The 24801-nt window shown below is 44.3% G+C and overlaps 1 protein-coding gene across 1 annotated transcript in view; it reads left to right on the top strand.

Annotated features, from left to right (window-relative positions):
* The window catches only part of LOC115081981 (putative methyltransferase DDB_G0268948), a gene marked incomplete at its 3' end in the record, with an annotated part of 47266 nt that overhangs the window by 18097 nt on the left and 4368 nt on the right, over positions 1-24801 (top strand). Inside the window, exons 4-6 of the mRNA XM_029586220.1 lie at positions 528-656; positions 11913-12073; positions 18355-18568. Coding sequence (XP_029442080.1) covers positions 546-656; positions 11913-12073; positions 18355-18568 — 486 coding nt within the window. The remainder of the gene's footprint in view (positions 1-527; positions 657-11912; positions 12074-18354; positions 18569-24801) is intronic.

The raw sequence follows: 24801 nt of genomic DNA, 5'->3' as shown, positions 1-24801 counted from the left end.
GATAATTCTGAGAGGCATCAGTTTGAATTATTGTGCCATTCAATACCATTGTTTGAACAGTAAAGATTAATTTTGGACACTAACTCAGTGACTCCAGAATTTTTTTTTTTGCACTCGCTGCACCCACTACAAGGACACACAAAGGAGAATGGAATATGTAAAAAAAGTCACCCCTGTTACATTGGACCCTGGAAATAAATCTTCCTCCCTCTACCACCACCACCACCTATAAAGGATCCCACCCTGGAAATAAGTGAGATTGTGAAACAGCTGGGCCGGTGAGTGGTTCCAACCCTGAAGAGAAACAAATTATTTGATGTCCCCTCCCGTGCAGGATAGACACACCGAGGTGCGGTTACAAAAGTTCAATAGTTCTCAGCCATCCAATTATGTCACATAGATCTCGTTTGATTTCATAATATTGTAGTTGAACATTCCAGCTGAAATGATTTCACCTAGATGTGGTCCTCACCTCTATCAGAAAATGCTTTCATTTGGAACTCAGCAATAGTTTGCAATCCTTTTAGGTGTTAGTGTGGTCCCTGATGGCTGTGCGAATGTTTGAAGGGAATGAGCATGCATCCTTGTATCAGAAGTACAGGCTCCCTCCGCCTGAAGAAGTCCAAAATCTGATTTTCTCTTATTTAGAGAAAAAGGTAAGCAAGAGGTACAGTAGCTCACCAGCATAAGAGAGGAAGGTACTGCTATAGAACTCATCAGTAAAACGTGTGATCTTAATTGTTATCTCATGGTATATTCTATTTAGAATAGCTAATAGGGGGGTGCATAGAAACATTTTGTTTGATTTTTTTGTTTCATTATCCTTGTATTTTGTTTCATTTTTATTTTTTCATTTGTTTCATTTGCTTTGCTATTAATGCTTGTATTTTTTTTTTAGCAGTGCATGCTAATTTGGCAATATTATGTGCTAAAATGACAAACTGACAAAAAATATTTTGAGAGGTTTTTTGTGTGGTTTCAAATGGAAAATGACACAAAATAATACAGCAAATATCACTGTTTTCATTTCATTTTGAGATGACAGCACATCCTTAATATTTGTTAAATGGGATAAGAAACCCCTCTTTTCTCCTTTTAAAACTCATCTTGATTTTGTCTTTCACATGGTATCTGATTTGGAGGCTGTGTTGTTTCATGGCAGGTTGATCTAGTCCTTTGTTGCCCCATTACATCTGTGGACTGTTGATTTCACTAAGAAAAGCAGGACTTTGAAATCATGAGGATAAACGTAGGACTGCATCAGCCTGTCTGTGGAAAAATGGAGCCAACCAGAAATGTGACTTTTATTGTACCTTTACTATAGTTCTCCCTGGACAATATATGAGAAAAAGGGTGGCTTATAAAATAAATAAATAAAATGTACCCTCAGTCTGATGATTGATATACTTTGACTTTTGGAACTCAGCAATAAAACTTTTGGAACTCAGCAATAATTGGAGCAGTAAGCATGCCTGCTCTGCCCCCACCCCCCAGACAAATGATCTGCTGACCCGGCAGTGATTGCATCGGGGAGGCCTTGGTTTCAGGAGATGCCAGCGCTGGGAGTATCTTGCAGCACTGCAGCTGGAATGGTTGCAGTCCTACGCAGCACGTGTTACCGAGGCCAAGATGGCGGCCATCCTAATGTTTCCCCTAATGGCTTACAATGTGGGCTGGCTTCTGTGAGCTCTTGCTTGGCACCTAATGGCTAACTTTGGGAGACGCTGCCCGTTACCTCGCTCCACTCAGCCAATCCCCCGAGAAGGGGTATTCTGAGCCCTACACTGTTGTCGGTGCCATAGTCTTCAGAGGCCAGGGCTTCGATCCCAGGACCCTCAAAAGCGGTGCCTCTGAAGTGACCGTGACGGGCGTTAGGAACCTGAGTTCCGCATTTTGGTTCCGCGACTGCAGCCCTTCCCCCCCCCCAGTGACAACTGACGGACTTTCCAGTGCCACGAATTGGGGTCCTTCCGAGTCCCCGGGGCCTTGGTCATACTAGTGAAGAGCGGGCGATGCGACAGAGAAGTGCTCGCAAGAGTGTTGCTTGTCATCCCCGTGCCACCACCACCATCAAGATGGCGGAGGTTCCAGCGGGCCCAAAAGTCCTAGATTCTCTCTCAGTGGACGCTCTGCTCCAGATCTCTCAGAGCGTCACGGCAGTCCTGGATCTTCACCTTACCAAAATACAAGCCTCTATGGAGGACATCAAGTCAGCCCTGGAGGGCCAGACTAAAAGACTGGATGAGGTGGAACATGTTTTGTCGGATCATGGCGACCGATTAGTGGAATCAGAGTGCCACATGGCTACCCTGCAGGCCACTCAACAGGAACTGTTGGCAAAGATTGAGGATTTGGAGGACCGGAGCCGACGGAATAATATCAGGATTATTGGGCTGCCTGAATCCGTCAAGGAGGGTGAGCGTCCCACTTTGGTGGAAAAATGGTTACCAGTACAGATGGCCTTAGAATTTTGCCTGGATCTTTTGATTTGTGAGTGGGTTCATCGCATTGGGGTACTGCGAGAGGGCACCCCTAGACCCCGGCCGGTGCTGGCAAAAATACTGAATGGGCCCACAAAATTAAAATAATGAGGGTCTTTAAAAAACAGGCGGCCCTGGAGTACCAAGGCTACAAAATTCTTCAATTCAATGATTTTTCTCCTCATACGACTGCACAACGGAAAGCTATGTCACCGGCATGTACCGTGTTGCATAAGCAGGGTATTAAGTTTGGCCTACTTTATCCTGCTAAGCTGCGTGTTTTTCATGAGAACAAAGTCCTCTTCTTTTCCACTAAAGAGGAGGCAGAGAGTTTCATTGCTGCATTGCCACCTGCTGGCGGAGAGTAACGACCACTGACATGCTGGTTTTACTTGCCTCATTCGAGCTACCGGGTTGGTTCATGGTGTCCCCTGCAAGTTTTCTCCAGTTCTGTTGATTTTCATGGCCTTTTGGGTTGAGGCCTTTCATCCATGCCTGCACGTTTGTAGGTTGCTGAAGGAGGGACTACGAACCTTTGCCCCTTAGTATTGTTGCTGTTGCCTACAGCGTTGAGACTTTCTGGATTGGGGGCACAGAAGGTCAACTGTGCGCCTGGACTTTTGAACTGTTGCATTATATCATCTCATGGCCATTTGTGTGGGGGTTGGGGTGGGTCTGGTGGGGGGGGGGGCCGGAGGGGAGCCTTCTTCTACCCTCTGCTACATGGTGGGGGGGGGGGGGAGCGGTTCCATGCCTCTTGGGGCATGATTTGGTGTGATTTGGTTTGATTAGGTACCAACATTGTTAATCAAGAGAGCAGTGGGTTACTCTGGCTGACTAACTGAAGTTAGACTGTATTTCCCAACCCTCCCACCCCTTGCCCACCCACCCCTAGCTCACCCTTTAATTTATTGGCAGGTGCCACTTTCACAAAATATAAAACCCAAAACAAACTTTATTGAGAGTTTGATCATTCCCCTGTAGGCCACTGTTGTGAGTGAACTGTTTAGTGGACCCTTGGGCCGACCTGTAAGAGACTGGGGAGAGGTGTACTATAGTCTCTGGTGAGTAACTATAGTCTCTGGTGAGTAACTTAGGATATTTCTAGCTTTTGGCTACTTTTATTTTAATATACAAACACTCTAACTTCTACTTTTTAGCTGCCTTACATATTATTAAAAATAAACACACTAACTACTGCTTATTAGCTGCCTTACTGACTGGCTATTAAAAAATATAAACAGTCTAACTTCCGTTTATTCCCTGTCTTACTATTAAAAGCACAAACACACTAAATAATATTCCCAGATAGTTAACTTCACCCCAATACTTTTAAAAAAAATTTCCCAAGCAAAAACTTACGGATTCCTTTCAGCCACCAGCGAGGTGATCCTCTCCTCTCAGTGCTCCCTAGCTTACTCCCATGTACTACTTTGAACCAACTTTCAGCAGGAATATATGGCTTATATCCCAAAAGTACAACTCACTCCTTCACTTGATTCACAAGTGGGACAAGGGGCTCACTTTCAAAAATCACTCCTCAGGATCACTAAAATATCCCACACATAGTACACCCCTTTCCCATCTGCTACTCATATAGAGCTCCTTTAACGGAGTACTCACACTCTACTGACCACCAGGTCCTTTTCCCATAGGTCCTGTGTCCATCTCGCCAGTAGTGCTTAGGATTTCTCCTGTCTCCTACACACTCTGGTCCTCAGTGGCGGCATTCCTCCTTTTGGAAAATCCCTTCTTCTTCACTCTCTCTTGATCCCTAGTCATTTTCTCTAGGGGAGAAAATACCATCCACTTCAAGCTGGGCCTCTCCCTTTGAGGGGAAGAGGCCCTGCAGGGCTCCCTCCAGCCTCCTACATCCTGAAGGCTTCTCTGACTTGTAGAGACTGACTCCTGCCAAACCATGACCCAGTTATATACCTTTCTTTGGCCACATCTAGAGATGACCATCTTTCAGCTCTCTTAAGGGGAAACCCACACTAGAACCCCTTAAAGAACTGAAACTAAACATTTCTATTAAAACACTCTGCGGTCAATGTTCATATCTGGCCATTTAAGTAACTTGGCCGGATATAACTTATTTGGCTAAGTTACATGGTATATTAAGTGACACGACTATGTCACTGAATATACGCATATATTTGCACTTAGCCGCATAAGTTAACCAGCTAAATTATATGTTGCATCAACATAGTTGCTTCATTTTATGCTGCTAGCATACATTAATATGTGGTGCGTTATTTTTTCAGTTTATATATATATCCCGGTTTCCTGCAGCTTCCTTTTTGACAGTGTGTCAGCCGTGGGAGAGAGAGGAGAGGAGTGCTGGTGAGTAGAGATGTGAATCAGAACCGGAATTGGTTCAGATTCTGGTTCCGATTTACATCATGTTTTATTTTTCGGCCGGCCCGATTGCGCTTTTGTTTATCGGCTGCGCCCGAGCCGATAAACAAAAAACCCACCCCGACCCTTTAAAACTAATCTCTTAGCTTCCCCCACTCTCATGACCCCCCCCCCAAAAAAACATTTTACGTGTACCTGGTGGTCCAGTGGGGGTCCCGGGAGCGATCTCCCGCTCTCGGGCCGTCGACTGCCACTAATAAAAATGGCACCAATGGCCTTTGCACTTACCATGTGACAGGGTATCCGTGCCATTGGCTGGCCCCTGTTGCATGGAAAGAGCACGGGCCATCCAGTGCTCCTACCATGTGACAAGGGCCGGCCAATGGCACGGATACCCTGTAACATGGTAAGGGCAAAGGGCCATCGGCGCCATTTTGATTAGTGGCAGCCGACGGCCCAGGAGTGGGAGATCGCTCCCGGGACCCCCACTGGACCACCAGTTACCTGTAAAAAGTTTTTGGGGGGGTCAGGAGGGTGGGGGAAGCTAAGGGATTAGTTTTAAAGGGTCGGGGTGGGTTTAGGGGTTATTTTTGTGTGCCGTTTTTCCCCACCCTCCCCCAAAATGATAAGAAAACTCCCATGAACAATATTGTGGGGTTTTCCTATCGTTTGGGGGGAGCCCCCGATTTATGATGATTTTGAAAATATCAATGATATTTTCAATCGTCCAAAGCCCGATTCACATCCTTACTGGTGAGTGGTTTAGTGGGAGTAGAAACTTTTTATGATTCTATTACCTGAGTGTGTTGACTGGTCTTCTGTTGCCATCTGTTTCCCTTTACCTTGGTCTTTTGTTTTCTTTGTTGGAATGAAAGTTTTTGTTTGTCAACTTTGTCTATCTTTTGGTGTGGAGGAGTAGTGATGAAGGAACAGAGGAATGGTGTTTAGTGTTGGTGGAGGAATAAGGAGGAGTGTTGTGAGTGGAGGAGTGATGAGGAGTTGGCAGGGTAACCCCGTTCTCTAAACCGTTTCACTAACAAACTTGCTTGAACTTCAAATTCTTCTTTTGAAGAGCATATCCGTGATGCCAAGGTGATTCGGCAGGTATATAAGAGACCTACGTACAGTGACCATGCTCAACTTTTGAAGTACCAGGTCTGAAAGGAGCAGGATCATCTGGTATATGTTTTACAACAAAGTATTTCAACTTCAGTGGTTATCGTGTCAGTTAAAAGGCACTGGCATGTTTTAGAGCTTCACAGCGTGTTTAAAGATCTACCCCTGTTTACAACCAGTCGTGGTTCTAACATTTATGACAAGGCGGTTCGTGATAATTTTGTCAGTAAAGTCAATTGACAAAAAACCACGGGGGACATCGAAAATGTGGTGCCTGTTCACTGTGTAAGAATACGATTGAGGGCAACTGTTGGGTTGACGCCAGTACAGGATAAGAAGTGAGGCACCAGTTTTGGACAGACTGTACCACGAGCAATGTGATATATACCATTGTATGTGGTTGCCCAAAAGTATACGTGGGTCGAATGAGAAGAACCTTCAAAGTACGTCTGATGGAGCTTAGATCTAGAATTAACAATGGTGTTTTATCAGCACCGTTGGTGAGTGACTGCATGGAACAGGGTCATGCTTTTGAAGAATTACAGTGGACTGCCGTCGAGAAAGTGGTGAGCAACACGCCGTTTGGTAACATTGCAGCACTTTGAATTACAGAGAGCAGTATTGGATCTTTAAATTGAAATCAGAAGCCCCGGCGGGACTAAATGATCAGATGGGACTGGCTTTCGTTACTTTAAGGTTAGTTTAAAGGATAGGCTGGTCAGCATTTACGCCAGGTAGGTGTCACGTGATGGAGTCCCTTTAAATGAGGATGCCGTGAACGGGAACTTAGGTCCACCATTTTTTTGAATAGATGCAGCACACTGCTAGAATTTTGAATCTAAGAAGAAGTTCATGGATTAACAACGTTGAAGAGCTGAGAGGAGCAGTGGTTAAGTGGTTCCCCTGATGAAGAAGACATTCAAAACTTAGCCTTGTTGGGTATAAATGCTCTTGCTGAATGGATGTCTCAGCGTTTTAGTCTAAAGCAAAGTATGGTTTATTACTAACAAGTTGGTGGACTGTTCTTATTCACGTTTGGGATGAACTTTTCACAATATTTTATTAATTCATAAATATTATTCAAAAAAAGTTTTTTGATACTTAAAATAATAAATTTCACATAGGGTGGATGGTGGTGTTCATGATTAAAAAAAAACGAGGTTAACCTGGATGGTACCTTGAATGAATTTTATGAAACATCACTTTCCTCTCTAAAAGTTTTTTATTGTGAGAAGTGGGTTACAAGGTTGACCATACATCGGTGGCCGGTGTTCGGTATGTTTTTAATAAAAAACAGAAAAAAGTAAAAAAGAAAATAAAAAATATATTTGATGCAGGTTAGGCAGTGTTAGTAGGTTGAGTTACCCCCATGTTTGTGGATTGATTGTTGCTGCTTGGGACTAGGCAGACTTCCACAGACTGGCTGATAGCCCTGTACTGGTATGGCTTGGGGTTCTGTATAATACGTGTAAGGTAAGGATGACCTTACAGGTAGCATTCAGATCTTGAAGACAGCCTAAGATGTATACAGTCAAATTAAGGCCTACATGGCTAGAGATAAAACTTACCAGCAGTCCCAGGCCACTGAGCTCACATCCACTCCAGCCACCTTTTCTTCCTTAGGTGCAACCATCTCTCCTTCTTCTTGAAGTCCTCAATCTATAAAATTAAATTTCGCAAACCTAAATGTAACACCACTTTACAATTAATGCATGAATAATTTAATATAAATAAAACTATGGCTTTTTGCATAAAGTTCAAAACTGATACTAATAACACACCCCATGTATAATATTCCAACTCACACCCCATGCAGTATAATACAAATGCTGGCCCCTAAAGCCTCACTGAAGGTAGTAAGTACCCACCCCATGCACAACATTCAAACTCCCAACCCGTATACATCCCATCCCAGGCATTAAGTACTCAGTCTAAGCCCCTGTAACCCTTAACCCAGGCACTACTTACTCCACGTGAGTGTGAGGCTCCTCTCTTGAACCCCTGCTGAAGTTTCTCCCATTCTTGGGCCATTCTTCTCAGGTTGCGTCTCTCACCAGCGGGTCTATATAAATTGACTTAGTCACCACCAGGGATGCCAAAAGAGCGCATCTCTGGTGGTAAAGTTTGGCTGGCACACTGGTGGAGGCATTGTGGTGATTGGAGACACATCCAAAATAACCAGAAATTTCCACCTTCGTGGAAGTTAGTATTAGCACAATGTGCATTCAGAAGTGCTTAGCTAGCCGTGTATCAGGATGCTTGGGCACCTAGAAAAGCACCCAGCTAAGCTGGCTGCTTGGATGCTGAGATAGGTGCCAAGCTAAGTTCCTTTCAGGGTGCTTGGGCGCCAAGATAGTTGCTAAGCTAGGTTCCTTTCAGGGTGCTCGGGCTCTGAGATAGGCACTAAGCTAGGTGCCTGTCAGGCCGCTTAAGCACCAAGATAGGTGCTCAGCAAAACGCCTAGAAAATGGACAGATTGGTGATTGCCTAGGTGCCCTGAAAAGGATCTAGCTGAGCGCCTACCTCAGCGTCTGAGTGACCAGCATAGCTAGGCACCTTTCTGGGCACCCAATTGACCTGAAAGGCACCTAGCTGAGCACCTATCTAGGCGCAGAACTAAGCAGGATTCTGGCACCTTCTCCTACTCCTCCTCCAATACTAACCCCCTTCCAATTGTTACTTCCACCCACCCCTTTCTAATCACCCTTTTCCATCCTCCTTCCCCCTCTCAAAAGTCCTCCAACCCCTCTACTCTCTCTTGATTTATCCTAACACCTTCCTCTCCCACTCTCCTAGTACCAACTCCTGTTCCCACTACTACCTCCACTAACCCCTCTCAGATCCCCTCTTTTTCCCATCCTCCCTCCACCTCCCAAAACAATGTGGAAATGTCTAGTTCCTATCACACTAGTATAAGAGTACTGGTATCTGAACCTAGAGACTTCCACCCCTGTGTTAAAGCTAATTCACTGCAACATAGTTGCTGAGCTTGGCAGAAGCGTGCTATGTGTGTTGACTGCCAAGCTCTGTAAACCACTAGACCCTAGAAACTAGACTGGCAAACCCCAAAGACCACCCACATCAAGAACAATATTCAAAACAGATATAGAACATTTAAAAAACAATTAATTCAAAAAAACATAAACTTTTATTATCATAACAGTAAAAATTATTTAGAAGAACACATTTCCAAAAATTTCTGGAATGGTGCTGGTCAACCAAAATAGTCTGTGATGACCTTTCATCTAATTTCATTCCCTTTCACTGCATTGTCAATCTCTGGAGCTGGAGCGCACATCTCTGGCTCTATTTCCAGGTCCAGATTCAGTTCTTGCTCGATGCCATTATGAAGGGCTAAATTATGGAGCATACAGTGAATATTGAGAGCCCCTCCTGAGCGGTCCAGATACCTGGATCTACTTTTAAGAAGGCCAAATGTGTGCCCTATTATGCCCATTTTCACATGCGCCTCTTGATATTTTATTTCTGCAGCAGTACAAGGCACTGGCAATGGAGTCAAGAGCCATGGCCTACATCCATAGCCAGCATCACCTGTAGAACAAAAAAAAATTAATATATTTTCTAAAACAAAATATTACTCAGTTATCTGCCATCTTTACCCACCCCTTCAAAATAACCACTAAATCATTTTATTATGCACACTGCCTACCCTATAAACCCTTACTATTCTGCTTTAGATGGTCATCACTGCATGCTGACTGACGTGTGGCAAATTATTAGGCATGAAAGCACCCATGTAGCATTCAACATGTACAATAATGATATAACTAAATATGACTGTAGGCATATTAGTGCATTCTAGGGGTGTGCATTCGGATTGACCGCATTAGTAAAACGCAACTCATATTTTTTTTTTACTTAAAAAATTGATTCGACATAAACGATCGGATTTCCCACATATCGAACATAGATATGTTCGATATGTGGGAAATCGCGATTGTTGAGCCAAAATAAAAATATAAACCCCCTCACCCTCCTTAATCCCCCCCCCCCCCGACTTACCACAACTCCCTGGTGATGGAGCGAGGAGTGAGGACGCCATTTCTGCAATCCTTGGCGAGAAGCATGTGACGTCGGCGGCACGTCGAGTGACGCCGGCGTCACGTGATTCCCGGCTCGTTCGCGCCGGACGGCTCGTTCGGCCCAAAAAGAACTTTGGCCAGCTTGGGGGGGCCTCCTGACCCCCCCAAGCTGGCCAAAAGTTCTTTTGGGCCGAACGAGCCGTCCGGCGCGAACGAGCCGGGAATCACGTGGCGCCGCGTCACTCAGACGCGACGTCACGTGATTCCCGGCAAGTTCGCGCCGGACGGCTCGTTCGGCGCGAACAAGCCGGGAATCACGTGACGCCGACGTCACGTGATTCCCGGCAAGTTCGCGCCGGACGGCTCGTTCGGCCCAAAAAGAACTTTTGGCCAGCTTGGGGGGGTCAGGAGGCCCCCCCAAGCTGGCCAAAAGTTCTTTTTGGGCCGAACGAGCCGTCCGGCGCGAACGAGCCGGGAATCACGTGACGCCGCGTCACTCGACGTGCCACCGACGTCACATGCTTCTCGCCAAGGATTGCAGAAATGACGTCCTCACTCCTCGCTCGATCACCAGGGAGTTGTGGTAAGTCTGGGGGGGGGATTAAGGAGGGTGAGGGGGTTTAATTTTTTTTTTTGCACATATGTACATATACCCAACTCATTGGATTTTTTTTATGTCCATATTGGCCGCAAGTGGGACCCCCTTTCGGACATAAAAAATATGAACATAAAATTTTGCTCTGCACATCCCTAGTGCATTCTGTCAGATACACATTTGCTCTGGTAACTATTATTCATTTAAACATGTCAGCTTGAAACTCCCAGGGTATAATGTTATAATCTTTCTCATGCATAGGTACTAAAATGCAAAGCAAAAGCAACACAAGTGAACTTGGAAGTAAATAACCAATTTAAGATGGCACACATAACAGAAAGAACATATTACTAACTAGACTTTTATTCCCTCCTCTGCACACTTGCTTCTGTCGTCACCTGCACACCCCCATCCCCACATAGCAAATAACAAAAGAATCCATTTTTTATATCTTACCAAGCAAGCAGCCTTCACCATATTTCCCTTCAGAGAATTGCTGTGTCAGTACTGACTGTGCTAGGATGAAAGAACCATGGCTGCTACCAGGGGATTTTTCCACATTGCTGAGAACACGCTGGTCAGCATTACAGACCACTTTCACATTGCCAAATGAGATCTGGGGCATGTCTGATTTTAAGTTATTTAGGAAAGCTGTTAAAACATTTTTATTTTCAGAGGCATTTTTAACTTGATTTGCATTTTTAACTATGATATATACTGTTATGTTATTGTATATTTTATATGATTCTGTATTGTATTTTGATGTTTGTAATCCACATAGCATGATAAGATGGAATATAAGAATTTAAAATAAATTTAATAAGTAACATTTAGAGAAAACTGGGAATTTCCTGGGTGCAAGAAGTCTCTGCGATTGTTCAATAGTGATATCTGGTGGCCAGATAGCTGGGTTCCAGAGGGGGAGGTGTGGTTTCTGAAACATCCCTCTAGCCTAGGTTTGTCATTATGATAGCTGTGCTGAGTTGGAAGTGGGATATAAACAGAGAATAAAACATCCCTTTGGTAGGTTGCAAATGAGAGGTCATGGTGCTGTAGTCCAATAGCAGCTGGTTCTGACTGGTTGAGCTGGAACCCCAAAGAAGCAAGCACAAACTGCCATAAATAAAAGAAATTGAGATTTATTATTTGAACTTTTCAAAATGAAAAGAATGCTTTTACATTTAGGTATAGGTTTTCTTTGGCATTTGATGAAACAAATTGTAATTGAACCTACAATGTGTGCAGCAGTATGGGGGTCTGTGTGGGGTACTAGAGTATCTTCTTAGTACCTATCCTTAGCAACCTTTCCTCCTTCTGTAGAAAGGGAAGCCCTTTGGCCTGGCAGTGGATGTTGGCTGTGGATCAGGACAGAGCACCCAAATTCTTGCACCTCATTTTGAGAAGGTAGTGGGGCTTGACATCAGTGAAGCACAACTTGAAAAAGCCAAACAGGATTTGTGTGCAGCAAACATCTCTTACTGGTAAGTGTCCGTCTCAATGCAGCAAATAAATCATGTGTGATAGAAATAACTTAATTTTCTGTTCTTTGGTAACCCTCTTGGGATCACCATGAGATAGCCCTAATCAAAAACTTGGATAGAGAGTGTAGGAAGGGAGCATACCACTTTCATCAACATCCCTGTGTGATGGCTGCAGTGGTTGGCTCTATCTGTTGCATGTAGGCAGGGTCAGAGATCTGTCTGGCATTATGAGTTAGAGTTTGGAAAAGGACTTTTTATTTTTTGTTTTTCCCTATTCATGGGTTCTAGGTCTTAGTGTCCTGATTCTCCATCAACAAGCAGGGCTGAAATAGCCATGACTCATGGGTGACGTCAATCGACAGTGCAGATTGGACCCATGTCTCTAGCTCAGTTGAATTTTCACTAGTAAGCATGCACGGGAATTCCTCTAGCAGACGATGGACCAGGGAGTTGAATTGGTGAAGACTTTCTTTACCTCATTATTGGTCAGTGACAAGAAGGACATTCAATCTCTCCTATGAAAGGCAGGCAAGTGGGACTCCCACAAGGGGGAGTCCCACTTGCCTCCACACCTTGGGAGCTCTCGTTAGAGGTTCCTGTGATGGTATCTAGCCCTCATTCCCTCTCTGCTGATAAATCCAGCCAGGCCAAGGATGGAGGCTGGAACACCATCATCTGGAATATGCTCCACCTCTCTGAGATGACTGAGGACTCTTTCCTGATTGCCCTTGTCTTCATCAGTGTCCATGTCCCTTCACCTCTGGGCTTGGAGGAAGGGTGTACAGGATCCCATCAGACCTCTTACCTGATCCACTGCAGTATTCATCTCTGGAAGAAGACCTCTCATACTCTAAATTCCTTGGTGAAATTGGATAAGGTGATCACAATGTCTGTAAAGACAAGGATCCCTGCACAGAGGTCTTTAGGATACTGCAGATTTTGGAAACTCCTGCTGAGCTGGCAGCAATATTGATTCACTCAGTCTTGCAGGATCAGCAAACGAGAAGGTGGGATAATCCAGTCTCCTGACCCCCTAGAGTGCAACAGTCTCTAGGTTTAGCTGTGAAGTCAATGTTGAAGCAGGCTGAAAAGATAAGGTTTTTCTCCATCACCACCCCAGGCAAGGATTCTAGGTTGTTGGACAGATTTGGGAAAAAAGTCTTTTAGAGCTTGTAGTGGGTGGAAGGATGGGGGGTTTTTCTTTGTAGTCTCGATCACACAAACATACTAGGAAAGTAATGACATCTGGCTATGGTTTACATGAAAATATGAAAAGCTATATTTTCTGTATAATAAATGCACAAAACAGACGCTTATAAGAACATCTCAGTCACAGAACAGGTTATATATCAGCACAAGAAGCAAGAGTAAATATCTTTCCCCAACTAATAGGGAAAATTATATAAAATGGCCTAGCAAAAGCTATTACTTTTCTGGATGGGCACCCTCTTATCTCTCCACTCGATGGACTCCAGCATTATCTCAGAGAAAGGATGAAAATGGTGCCGGAGAATCTTATTTTTCATTGTCGAGATGGATCTTGCTGGAATGATCTGTTCAGCTCTCAACAGAGGCTCTGCCCAGCCCACTAGGTTCTAGGGCATTAAGTCTTTGGGTTGCACATGCACTGAACAGCTCTCTTTGGGCCTCATTTTCCAATATCGCATTGGTATCGCATGCGATACCAAAGAGGGGGTGTACCTTATGCTAATAAGCATGTGTATTGCAAATTGCACTATCAGCTATGTGAAAGGCTGTTATTGCAAGTTGCACTATTAGCCCAATTTGGGCTACATTGCTAGTATATTACGGTGTCTCCTGACAGGCCTGTTTCAAAGAGAGTGCCATAGTGTCCCCTCACTAGACAGGTATTTGTATCCCTATAGGAGGCCCACCTAGTAACTCGAGGTGAGGTTTAGGTATTAGTGTAGGGGGTTGGGGGCCACTTTGACATTCAAAGTGAGACGTATGAACAGAACAGTGGTCTCTTGTGAAGATTTGCTGGCCTTCGGAGTGAGGAAACTCACCCAAAGATGAGATTTGTGCAATGTTCTTTCAACCTAGCTGGGCCAGCAAATCTTCACAAGAGACCACTGTTCTGTTCGTACGTCTCACTTTGAATGTCAAAGTGGCCCTTAACCCCCTACACTAATACTTAAACCTCACCTCAAGTTACTAGGTGGGCCTCCCATAGGGATACAAATACCTGTCTAGGGCAGGGACACTATGGCAAGTCTCTCTCTCTCTCTCTCTCAGGCCTGTCAGGAGCCACAGTGCAGCATACAATAAATCCACCCCCTGAATACAAAATTAAAAATTTGCATTCGCAAACCACATTAACTGCTGTTTGCGGAATTATCACATGTGGTAACTCCTTGGAAAATGAGGCCCTTTGTGTCCTAACTCTCCTGAAATGTTGCCAGACTAATTGATAAGGAAAACTGTTGCATGTGTACCCTGAAATGGTGAATGTCTTGCAGTTTATTTTCTACTTCTAATCTCCATTTTGTACAGATCTTCTCTCTCACATGTGAAACCACTAGCTCTTCACTTTCTCTAAATCCAACATGTTATGCTGGGCACCCAGAATAATAAACATAAATCTGCATAGGAACATAAGATATGCATACTGGGTCACACCCAGTATCCTTTTCCAACAGTGGCTACCCCAAGTCACAAGTACCTGGCAAATACCCAAAGATTAAATAGATCCCATGCTACTAATGCCAGCAACAGCAGTGGCTATTCCCTACTGATTAATAGCAGTTTATGGACTTTTCCTCCAGGAACTTATCCAAACCCTTTTTAAACTCAGCTACACTAATTGCCTTAACCACATCCTCTGTCAACAAATTCCAGTGCTTAATTGTGCATTGAGTGAAAGAGAATTTTCTCTGATTTGTTTTAAATTGATGTAAGGGCCCCTCCCATAAATTATTTATATGTTGACTAGTTCATCATATTATATTATGTTATCTGTTATATGTACGGGCACTGCCCAATGGTTTTTTGTTCACTGTGAACTGATATGATGTGCGAACGGATATCGGTATAAAAGAAATGTTAAATAAATAAATAAATAAATGTGTTACTTGCTAATTTCATGGATTGCCCCCTAGTCTTTGTATTATCCAAAAGAGTAAGGTGGACCTTTGGCCCGAGGTGGGGTTGACGCTACCCGTAGGGCAAGCCCTAAGGGTCCCTACCATCGGGAGATGGACCCGACTAGGCCAACTGAAGCTTTGCCAATACCAGCCCATGTTCCTCACAGGTTGAGCCGGGGCCGGCTGGTCTTAGGCGGGCCTCCAGGTAGCCAGGGACCAGCAGAGGTATCAGAAAGACCGAAGCAAGTCCGGACGAGGCAGGGATCCAGAGACCTGGCCGCTGGGGACGGCCAGGAGCAGGAACAGGTGACACCCAGGTAGTAGAAGGCTGGAGCCTGAGAAGGCCAAGTCCAGGACAATACCGAGAGTGTGGTCAAGAACAGGCTGGCGCCAGGGCAGGCAGCTGAGTGATGGTCAAAGCCGGGGGTCAGTCCAAAGCATAGTCAAACGCAGCAAGGGTCAAAGCCAGAGATCAGTTCTGAGCATTGTCCCGACGTAGCATGGGTCAAGCCAGAGTTCAGTCCTGAGCGTGATCCAGACCAAACAAGGGTCAAAGCCAGAGGTCAGTCCTAAGCGAGGTCCAAAATGTAGCAAGGGTCAAGCCAGAGATCAGTCCAAGCAGGGCTAGGAAGAGACCAGGAACAAAGTCAGGAACAGGAACCAGGAATGAAATCAGGAACACGCAATGAGCGCATGACAAGCGTGGAGACCTGTTGCCAAGGCAAGGAACTAGGGGCGGGCCTTGCCTTAAGATCAGGGCCCGGTAATATCATCATCCGGGGCTATGGGTTAGTTCCCGCTCGGCCCCCTTAAAAGTCGGCAAGGCATGCGAGCACGTGCCTAGAGGGCAGAAGGACGCTAGACGGTGGCGTCTCCCTGGGGCACACGTGGTAAGACCCACTGGGAGCCAGGGAGGTCCTCAGTGGAGCCAGGAACAGCCAAGGTGGCAACGGAGGCTCGGGAGCATAGGCAGTTGCCCACAGCCACGAGGGAGGACGGGCCAGGTCCGGGAGCTGGGTGCCAGAGGTGAGTAGGCCCGGTCGCAGGCCTGCCGCGGACAGGACATGCAACATAAATTTATATACAAGACTCTCACCCTCTCTCTCTCTCAGCTTGCAATATGAAAATAACACAGGGCAATAAATGTAGCACACATTGTAGAAAACCACCAATGTGGTACAAGGGAAATTAGCCTAACCATACCCCTTTTTATCACAGGCACTATTTCTGCAATATTTATTATTTATAGCATTTTGATGAATCTAGGGGTATATTTTATAATTTATGATGTGGCTTTGACAGTGGCCAAAGCTACCTGCTTGTTCTTTTTGACCCGTTGACCACCTTTGACACAGTTGATCACGTTTTGAAGAGCTTGGATAACTGGTCCTGTCCTCAAATGGTTTAATTTGTTCTTTACCAATCATACTTTTCAAGTGAGAATAGGTGGCAGTGTGTCCAATACGGCCCCAATTAAAACTGGTGTTCCCCAGAGTTTGTAACTTTCAGCCTCTCTCTGCAATATATGCTTAGCCCCCTTATTTTAGTTATTAAGAGGACTTGGTTTGAATTATCAAATATTTGCTGATGATGTTTAATTTTTCATATCAGTCAAGAGTTCTGTCACCAGCGCATTCAAATACTTTGAAATACATCTATCCACCATCCAAAAATGGTTATTCCATAATAAACTGTCATTAAACATCTAAAAAATTGAGATCATTATATTAGCTAGTCAGACAACAAATAAAGATTTTTCACCCATTCCATTTTGATGGGCATAAGATCGTAATTTCATCTGTAGTTCACAATCTGGGTATGTTATTGGGTAGAAGGTTGAATATTAAGTCAAATATCTGTAACCTAGTAAACTCAGGATATTATAAACTCTGGATTCTTATATGTTTTAAACTTCTACTTGAACCAGAGTATTTTTGAAAAGTACTCCAGTCACTATTTTTTGCAGGATCGGATTACCATAATTCTCTTCTCCTAGGTTTCTGGCTATTTCATTGACACCACTCCAATTATTGCAGAGCCTGGAACTCTAAGAATAACTCATATTTCCCCAATATTATTTATGCTGCACTTGTTGTCTGTCCAGTTTTGTATTCAATACAAAGTGTTACTACGTATCCACAAAATAACCAATAGTAATGATGCTTTATGGCTGGGGATATCTTTACACATTTATACCCTTCTTTGTTCCTTAAGGTTAGCCAACAAATGCCTACTGGTGGTCCCCCAAGTCTATTTGGGCAAAGTCGGAAATCTTGCTATATCCGTAGCAGGTCCATTAATATGGAAAAACTGCCTGAACAGTTTAGAAAACCTTTAAAAGAATCACTAAAAACATGGCTGTTTCAGCAAGCTTTTGAAGAGCGCAATCAATAGAGTGAATTGCAGGTTTATGCTTCTTTTTATTCATATTTTTCTGTTTAATTTTATTGTAACTGATCAATGATGAGAAATGTACAATTTTATGTAAATTATGTATTTTTTATTTTGTAAACTGCCACGATCTTTGGAGTGGCAGTAGATAAATGATTTTTTAAATAAATAGTAAAACTAGCATACAATATAAACAGCCAGTAATAATGTAACCCTCCAGGATTTTTTTTTTTATCTCATGATTTAAGCACTTCTTCCCAGCAAGTCCAAACTTACAACCAGCAGTTGATACAGCACTTCCTCTGTATCAACAGCAGACACAGGTTGAGTGAGCATGGGGTTGAACCAGACTTTGCTCACAGGCCCTGCCTCCTGCATGGATGCTCTTTGATGGGACCAGTGAAACTGTTAGCATAGACTGACTCATTGTACACGTTCTCTCAGCGATTTGTTACTAGTACCAGAGCTAAGCAGTCAGGGGCGGAGGTGACAGTAGGAATCAAAGATTCGAAAGGAGGAATTAAGGGATCTGTGCAAGGGTGAGAGGTATGTGCTCACAGATCTACAGAAGACCACAGAATTTAGCTGCCCTGTGCACAGGCCTGGAAGGCCTGTGTTTAAATTCAGACTTGCCTACATGACAGAGCAGAATATGGTGTGAATGTGTATGACCTTTCTGCCTTTGAAATTTGCATGACTGCAAAGCACTGTGGATTCTGTACATCCTTAGAGGAAATAGTTCCTCAGAATGGAAAGTTTAAAGGTGTTCCCTGTTTCACTTTACAGTTTGTCTTCCGCTGAGGAGATGCCATTTCAAGATTGCTCAGTGGACCTGATAACTGCTTCTGCAGCTCTTCATTGGTTTGATAGGGAAAAGTTCCTGAAAGAAGCAGATCGCGTTCTGAAACCTAAAGGCTGTATGGCATTTCACTGCTACAATCCAAACAGGACCGTTCACTACAAAGACTGCTCTGAAAGTCTTACAAAAATCAATTCTAAGGTGGGAGAACTAAGTTCACTGATTTTTTATGAACAGTTCAATTTAGTTTTGGGGGCTTTTTGTAATCAAAATTTTATTTTATTAATAATACTTATGTCATTTACATAAAATATGATGCAAAACTTTCCATTTAACAAATGCACTTACTTTTTTCTCCCTTCTTTTCCTCAATCCTTTCCCTTTCTCTTAATTCTCTCTTCCTCACTTTTTTCTCCCCAGTTCCCAACTTCTCAGAGAAGATCAACAGATTCAGTGCACAACTTAATTACTTATTGAACCTCTTATCACCACTGGTGTAAATCTATTTTATTGAGAACAATTTTCAAAACTTTTTACCCGACTGAAAATTGTTCCCTTCAGAGCAACTAAAGAGTACACACGGGGTTCACAAATACATGTGCATTTAGCCATATTAAAAAAGAAGCAGTCCCAGGGGGCATGCTTAGGCCAAGGAATAAAATACATATGCAGAATAGCATGTTCAAATCTGCTTGCATACATAAGGACATAAGATGTGCCATGCTGGGTCGGACCAAAGGTCCATTGATCCCAGCACCCTATCTCCAACAGCGACCAATCTAGGTCACTAGGAAGTACCCAACAAATCCCTAGAGGAAAATTCTGCTTCTCCTTCTCCGGTACTGTCTGACCCCCTCTCTGTTTGTTCAAGGTGATAACTGGGTGTTTGCAGCTGGGACCCCACCCCTTTCAGGAGAAACACTTACAGGCCAATACTGTAAGGTCTTCCCCTGTTCCCTCCCAGGCCGCTCCAATTTAGGAATGGCCTGGGAGGGAGCCTTCCTACCCCTTCCCCTAACCTCCCCCCCCCCCCCCAAATTTTTAACTTACCGCTTGTGCCTGCCTTGGGGTAGGCGCAGGTTGCATGCGCCCGCAGCCTGCCAGCATGCGATCCTCTGACACAGTGGCAAATGGCCGCTGTGCCAGAGGCCTCTCGTCCCGCCTCGCCCCCACCCTGCCCCTTTTCTTTGGCCCCGGGACCTACGCACGTCCCGGGGCTTTATGCTCATGGCCTGGCCTTTTTAAAATAGGCCCGGCGCGCGTAAGGCTTTTAAAATCTGGGCCTTACTGTACAAGGGAATAATTCAGCGCCTAACTGAGAACTAAAATGATACCTGGGCCCGCATGGAAAGAAAACGGAAGTATGCCATCACTTTAGACTTCATGCCTAAGCAGGCAGAGCAGGGGCATCCTTAGCCTGTGCACATGGCACCTTTGGCAGCTATTGGGCTGAGAAGAAGGAGTGGTCTATCAAGGCCACCATGGACCCCATCCTGTAGCGGCTGAAAAAAAGGACTCTCGGCAACCCGCGCACCACAACCCACTGGTGGCTGAAATCAAGAATTCTTAGATTCCATGAGAGAGAGAGACCTGTGAAAGAGAGAGAGGGAATGTCTGTGTGAGCATATATGTATGAGATGTCGGGAGCATGTGCCTGTATGTATAAGAGAGGAGGAGGAGAGTGCATTTGTGTGAGAGAATGTATGAGGGAGTGGGAGCGTGCATGTATATGAAAGTCTGTGCATATGAGAGAGAGGAAGATTGTGTGTATGTCGGCTTGTGCATATGAAAGAGAAGGATTGTGTGTGTGTGTGTGTGTGTGTGTGTGTGTGTGTGTGTGTGTGTGTGTGTGTGTGTGTGTGTGAGAGAGAGAAAGAGAGAGAGAGCCTGTGTGCTTATGTGTGAGCCTGTGTTTATGAGAGAGAGGGAGCTAGGCAATAGATGCCCAGCAGCAGACCAAATGAAAACTTGCTGCCTGCTGGTAGATTTTCCGTTCCTGGCCAATAGGAGGAAGAAGATGAAGACCACCATGAGGAGGGCAGGGGGCAGGAAGGGTGAGTCATATGGTAGGTTATGACTGAGAGGGAAGGGATATGGGGGAAGAAAAGGGGATAAGAGTAAGGAATGGTAAGGAGGGAGAGGGGTGGAGTGAGAGTGATGAGTGACTGAGAGGGGAGGGAGTGTTTTGAGTGACAGAGGGGAGGGAAGAAAGTGAGAAAGAGGGAGGGGGGTCAATGAGAAGGATGGAATGAGTGACTGGGAGGGGGTAAGTGACTGATAAGTTAGTGAAAGGGAGATGGGGAGTGAGAAGGAGAGGGTAGAAGGGTGCTTGTATGTGAATAAATGTGTTTGTGTATATTTATGAGACAGCGAAAGAGAGATTTTTTTGTGTGTTTCCTCTTCTGTCTCTCCACCTCCCTTCCATTAATCCAGAACAATCTCAGGATGACTGAAAATCAAAGTTCCTAGGTATGGAGAGGGGAACTTTTTTTTTTTATCCTTATTAGTTTTAATTATTGGGTGGTGTTTGATGTGTCTGCTATTTTGAAATATTTAATTGCTTTTTGGGAAATGTTTACAATTGTTTTTATCCTTATTTATTAGATGCTCTATTAGTGTTCTGTTTTGAAATACTGTTTTTTTATTAGTATGGTTAACTGTTATGATGGAATTATATTTCTTGATTTTGTTTTATAAGGAATGGCGATGTTTCTGTTTTTTGCATCATTCTACTGCTGAGGACTGGGAGGGGAGAGAGGGCTGGGGAACAAGACTGCTGAGGCCTGGTAGGAAAGATACTGAGACTGCTATTGCTTCTATTTCTCTAAGATAAAAAGTGGGAAGAATTTGTTTTTCTCTCTAATTTTTGGAAAAATGTTCCTCTGAATATTTCTATATTTTTACAGTACAGGGAAAATGTTTTTTATTTCTCTGGTGTTATACTGCAGGCTTTTTGGTCCAGGTTAGCTTTTGCCTCTGTTTCTCTTTCTAATTTGTGGTCAGTATTCTGCTTTTAGTGAGAGAATATTGTTTTTTATTAGTATGGTTAACTCTTATGGAATTATATTTCCTGAATTTGTTGAACAGGAAACATTTTCCCCAGTCTCAGCTAGAGACTACAGTAGTTTTCTAAAGTAATCTTAGGTTTCAAGTAGCCTTTTGTAACAGTTTCCTTAACCCAGGGCTTCATCCAGCTAAAGATGTCTACAGGCTCAGCACTTTATAAATATGTATGTATGTATGTATGTATGTATTTATTTATTTATTTATTTATTTATTTAGTGGTTTTTATATACCAATAACCGTTTACACATCATATCGGTTTACATGGAACATTGAGATTATAACATATAGAGTTTCAAGGAACATTGTGAATATAAGGTAACGCATAAACAGATATAACATATGTAATGTTTACAATAAACATTGCGATTATATAGTAGTGGATTACAAGAACAAAGAGGTAAGGAGGTCTAGCATAACTGAAAATATAATGCAAACCATTTATATTTACATATATTTACATAGGACATTTTACGTTTATAGCATGAAGGGAAAACCAATGTATATGAATTGTGCTAAGCTATAGTCATGTTAAGAGGCGAGGAGAAGGAGGAGAGAAGATTATAATGGGCAAGAGGAAGAAAGAAGGTAGGAAAGGGAGGATGACTAAGGCTGAAAGGAATGTTTAACACATGTTTAGGGTGAAGGCAAGAGGGGCATATAGGAAGACTGGGGGGGGGGCAGGGAAGCAGAGAAAGGGAGGGAGGTAGGAATATGGAGAGGCGAATATAAGAAGGACGTCCCAAAAGGGGGGAGAGACTAACGTGGCATGAAGGGTGCTTAATAGAAGGCTTGTTTGAAGATCCAAGTTTTTAGTTTTAGATGTATAAAAAAATATTTAGGACCAGTGCTTAAAATATGGACTAAATTAAGGAAAAGAGAAAAACACTCTTTAGCCGTTGACAGTGGCGTAGCCACGGGTGGGCCTGGGTGGGCAGGTGCCCACCCAACTTAGACCCAGGCCCACCCAACTGGCACCGGAACTGCAAGGCTGTCGCGGGATCCCATCCCCGCGACAGCGAACAAGAGAACCCACGCCTCGCGCGCCATCACGGCACACGTGGGGAAGCGCTGCTGCGGCCGTATGGCCAACCGGTCTTCCTGTTCGGGGGGGGGGGGGGAGCGGAAGCGCCGCGCGCAGCTTCCGCTTCCTCCCCCAATGCAGGAAGATCAGCTGCCTCTCCTGCTGCCACCCGTTCTCCTGCTATCTTCGGACCAAACGGCCTGCCGAACTTCCTGTTTGGGGGTGGGGAGCGGAAGCGCCGCGCACAGCTTCCGCTTCCTCCCCCCAAAGCAGGAAGATCAGCTGCCTCTCCTGCTGCCACCCGTTCTCCTGCTATCTTCGGACCAAACGGCCTGCCGAATTTCCTGTTTGGGGGAGCGGAAGCGCCGCGCACAGCTTCCGCTTTCTCCCCCAAAGCAGGAAGATCAGCTGCCTCTCCTGCTGCCACCGGCCTCCTGCTATCTTCGGGCGTCAGGCCGTACTGCCCGCCGATCTTCCTGCTTGGGGGGGGGAGGGAGGAAGCGGACGTTGTGCGCTGCGCTTCCGCCCCCCCCCCCCCCCCCGACAGGAAGTTCGGACGCCCGAAGATAGCAGGAGTCCGGTGGCAGCAGGAGAGGCAGCTGATCTTCCTGCTCTGGGGGAGAAAGCGGAAGCTGTGCACGTGCTTGAATGTGTATGTGTGGATGAGAATGGGAGTGTGTGTGGGTGAAAACTGGAGCCTGGGTGTGTATGTGGGTGAGAATGGAAGCTTGAATATGTGGGTGAATGGGAGCTCGAATGTGTGTATGTGTGGTTAAGAATGGGAGACTGGGTTTGTGGGTGGGTGAGAATGGGAGCTTGAATGTGTGTATATATGGGTGAGAATGAGAGCCTGGGTTTGTGTGGGTGGGTGAGAATGGAAGCTTGAATATGTGGATAAGAATGGGTGCTTGAATGTGTGTATGTGTGGGTGAGAATAGTACCTTAAATGTGTATATGTATGGATGAGAATGGGAGCTTGAATATGTGTGGGTGAGACTGGGAGCATGGGTTTGTGGGTGAGAATGGGAGTCTGGGTTTATGTGTGTGGGTGAGAATGGGTGCCTGGATGTGCGTCTGTGTGTGCATAAGAATATAAGCCTGGGGAGGGGTGAGAAAGTGAGAACTTGAATGTGAGCTTGGTGGGGGGGGGGGGGGGGAGAGCATATGAGAGTGAGAGCTTGAGTGTGTGAGAGGGAGTCTGTGAGAGAAAGCGTGTATGTGTGTGTGTGTGTGTGTGTGTGGAAGGGAAGAAGACAGTAATAGAAGAAAGACACTGAAAAGGAATTAGGAAATGAGCTATAAGGGAAAAAATGGGAAAAAGAGGCCAGGACCAACTGATTAGAAAAATACAAAGATCAGACAACAAAGGTAAAAATATATATCTATATTTTGAGATGTTAGCAATTTAAATATAAGCAACACAACCGCTCTCTCAAAATTTATGGACAGGTAGGAGCCGTGTATAAAATCGTAATAATAAGAAGGCTAAAGTACCACAAATCACCGTGAATTATGTTTGTATCATTAAGTAAACCTCATACTTAGGCGTAGATGTGAATGCTAAGCTGCATAATTTGGCATTATTTATCAGTAAAAAAACAACTAGTAGACCTGCATGCCTACAGCCCACCCATGTTAACCTTGTGCCCACCCAAAAAATCAATTCTGGCTACGCCACTGGCCGTTGAGACATGACAAATAAGCACTAAAGTTGAGAGATCCAAACATACAGGGTCATTTATCAAATCGCGTTAGGGCATTTTCACAGGCGTTAGGTCAAGAGTACATTGTGCAAATCTCATCTTTTTATACCTTTCATCACTCCAAATCACATAAAATCTTCACTGATGATAACTATACTGTTTGTACTTCTGACTGTGCATGTAAAACTGCCCCCCAAAACCTAGCCCACCACCAAAACATCACAGAGTTACTAGTTGCCCCTCTTAAAGTGATATAGTTTACTTATATGAGAGCCTTACAGAGAGTCTCTCTCTCATATATATATATATATATCTATATATATCTATATATATGCATATTTAGTTAACATTTTGTTATTGCAAGGCTATACATGAGATATTGTATGTCACAGAAGATTTTATTGACAGTGTCTTTGTAATGTTGTAAGGCCAAACTGTTTCACCTTTACAATGGTAAACCTAATAATGCCACAAAGGATATTCTTTTAGACAGCAGAATGTGAAAAAAAAACAAAAACATGGCTGTGCAGACTTTTGCAAATACATTTTGTAAAACATTTTCTTTAGAACATATTGGGGCAGATTTTAAAAGATACGCGAGCAGCCTACATTTGTGCGTGCTACCTGGTGTGCACAAATGTACG

Source organism: Rhinatrema bivittatum, unplaced genomic scaffold (genome assembly GCF_901001135.1).
Source record: "Rhinatrema bivittatum unplaced genomic scaffold, aRhiBiv1.1, whole genome shotgun sequence".
NCBI classification, from domain to species: domain Eukaryota; kingdom Metazoa; phylum Chordata; class Amphibia; order Gymnophiona; family Rhinatrematidae; genus Rhinatrema; species Rhinatrema bivittatum.
This window is presented reverse-complemented; position numbering and strand designations above follow the sequence as displayed.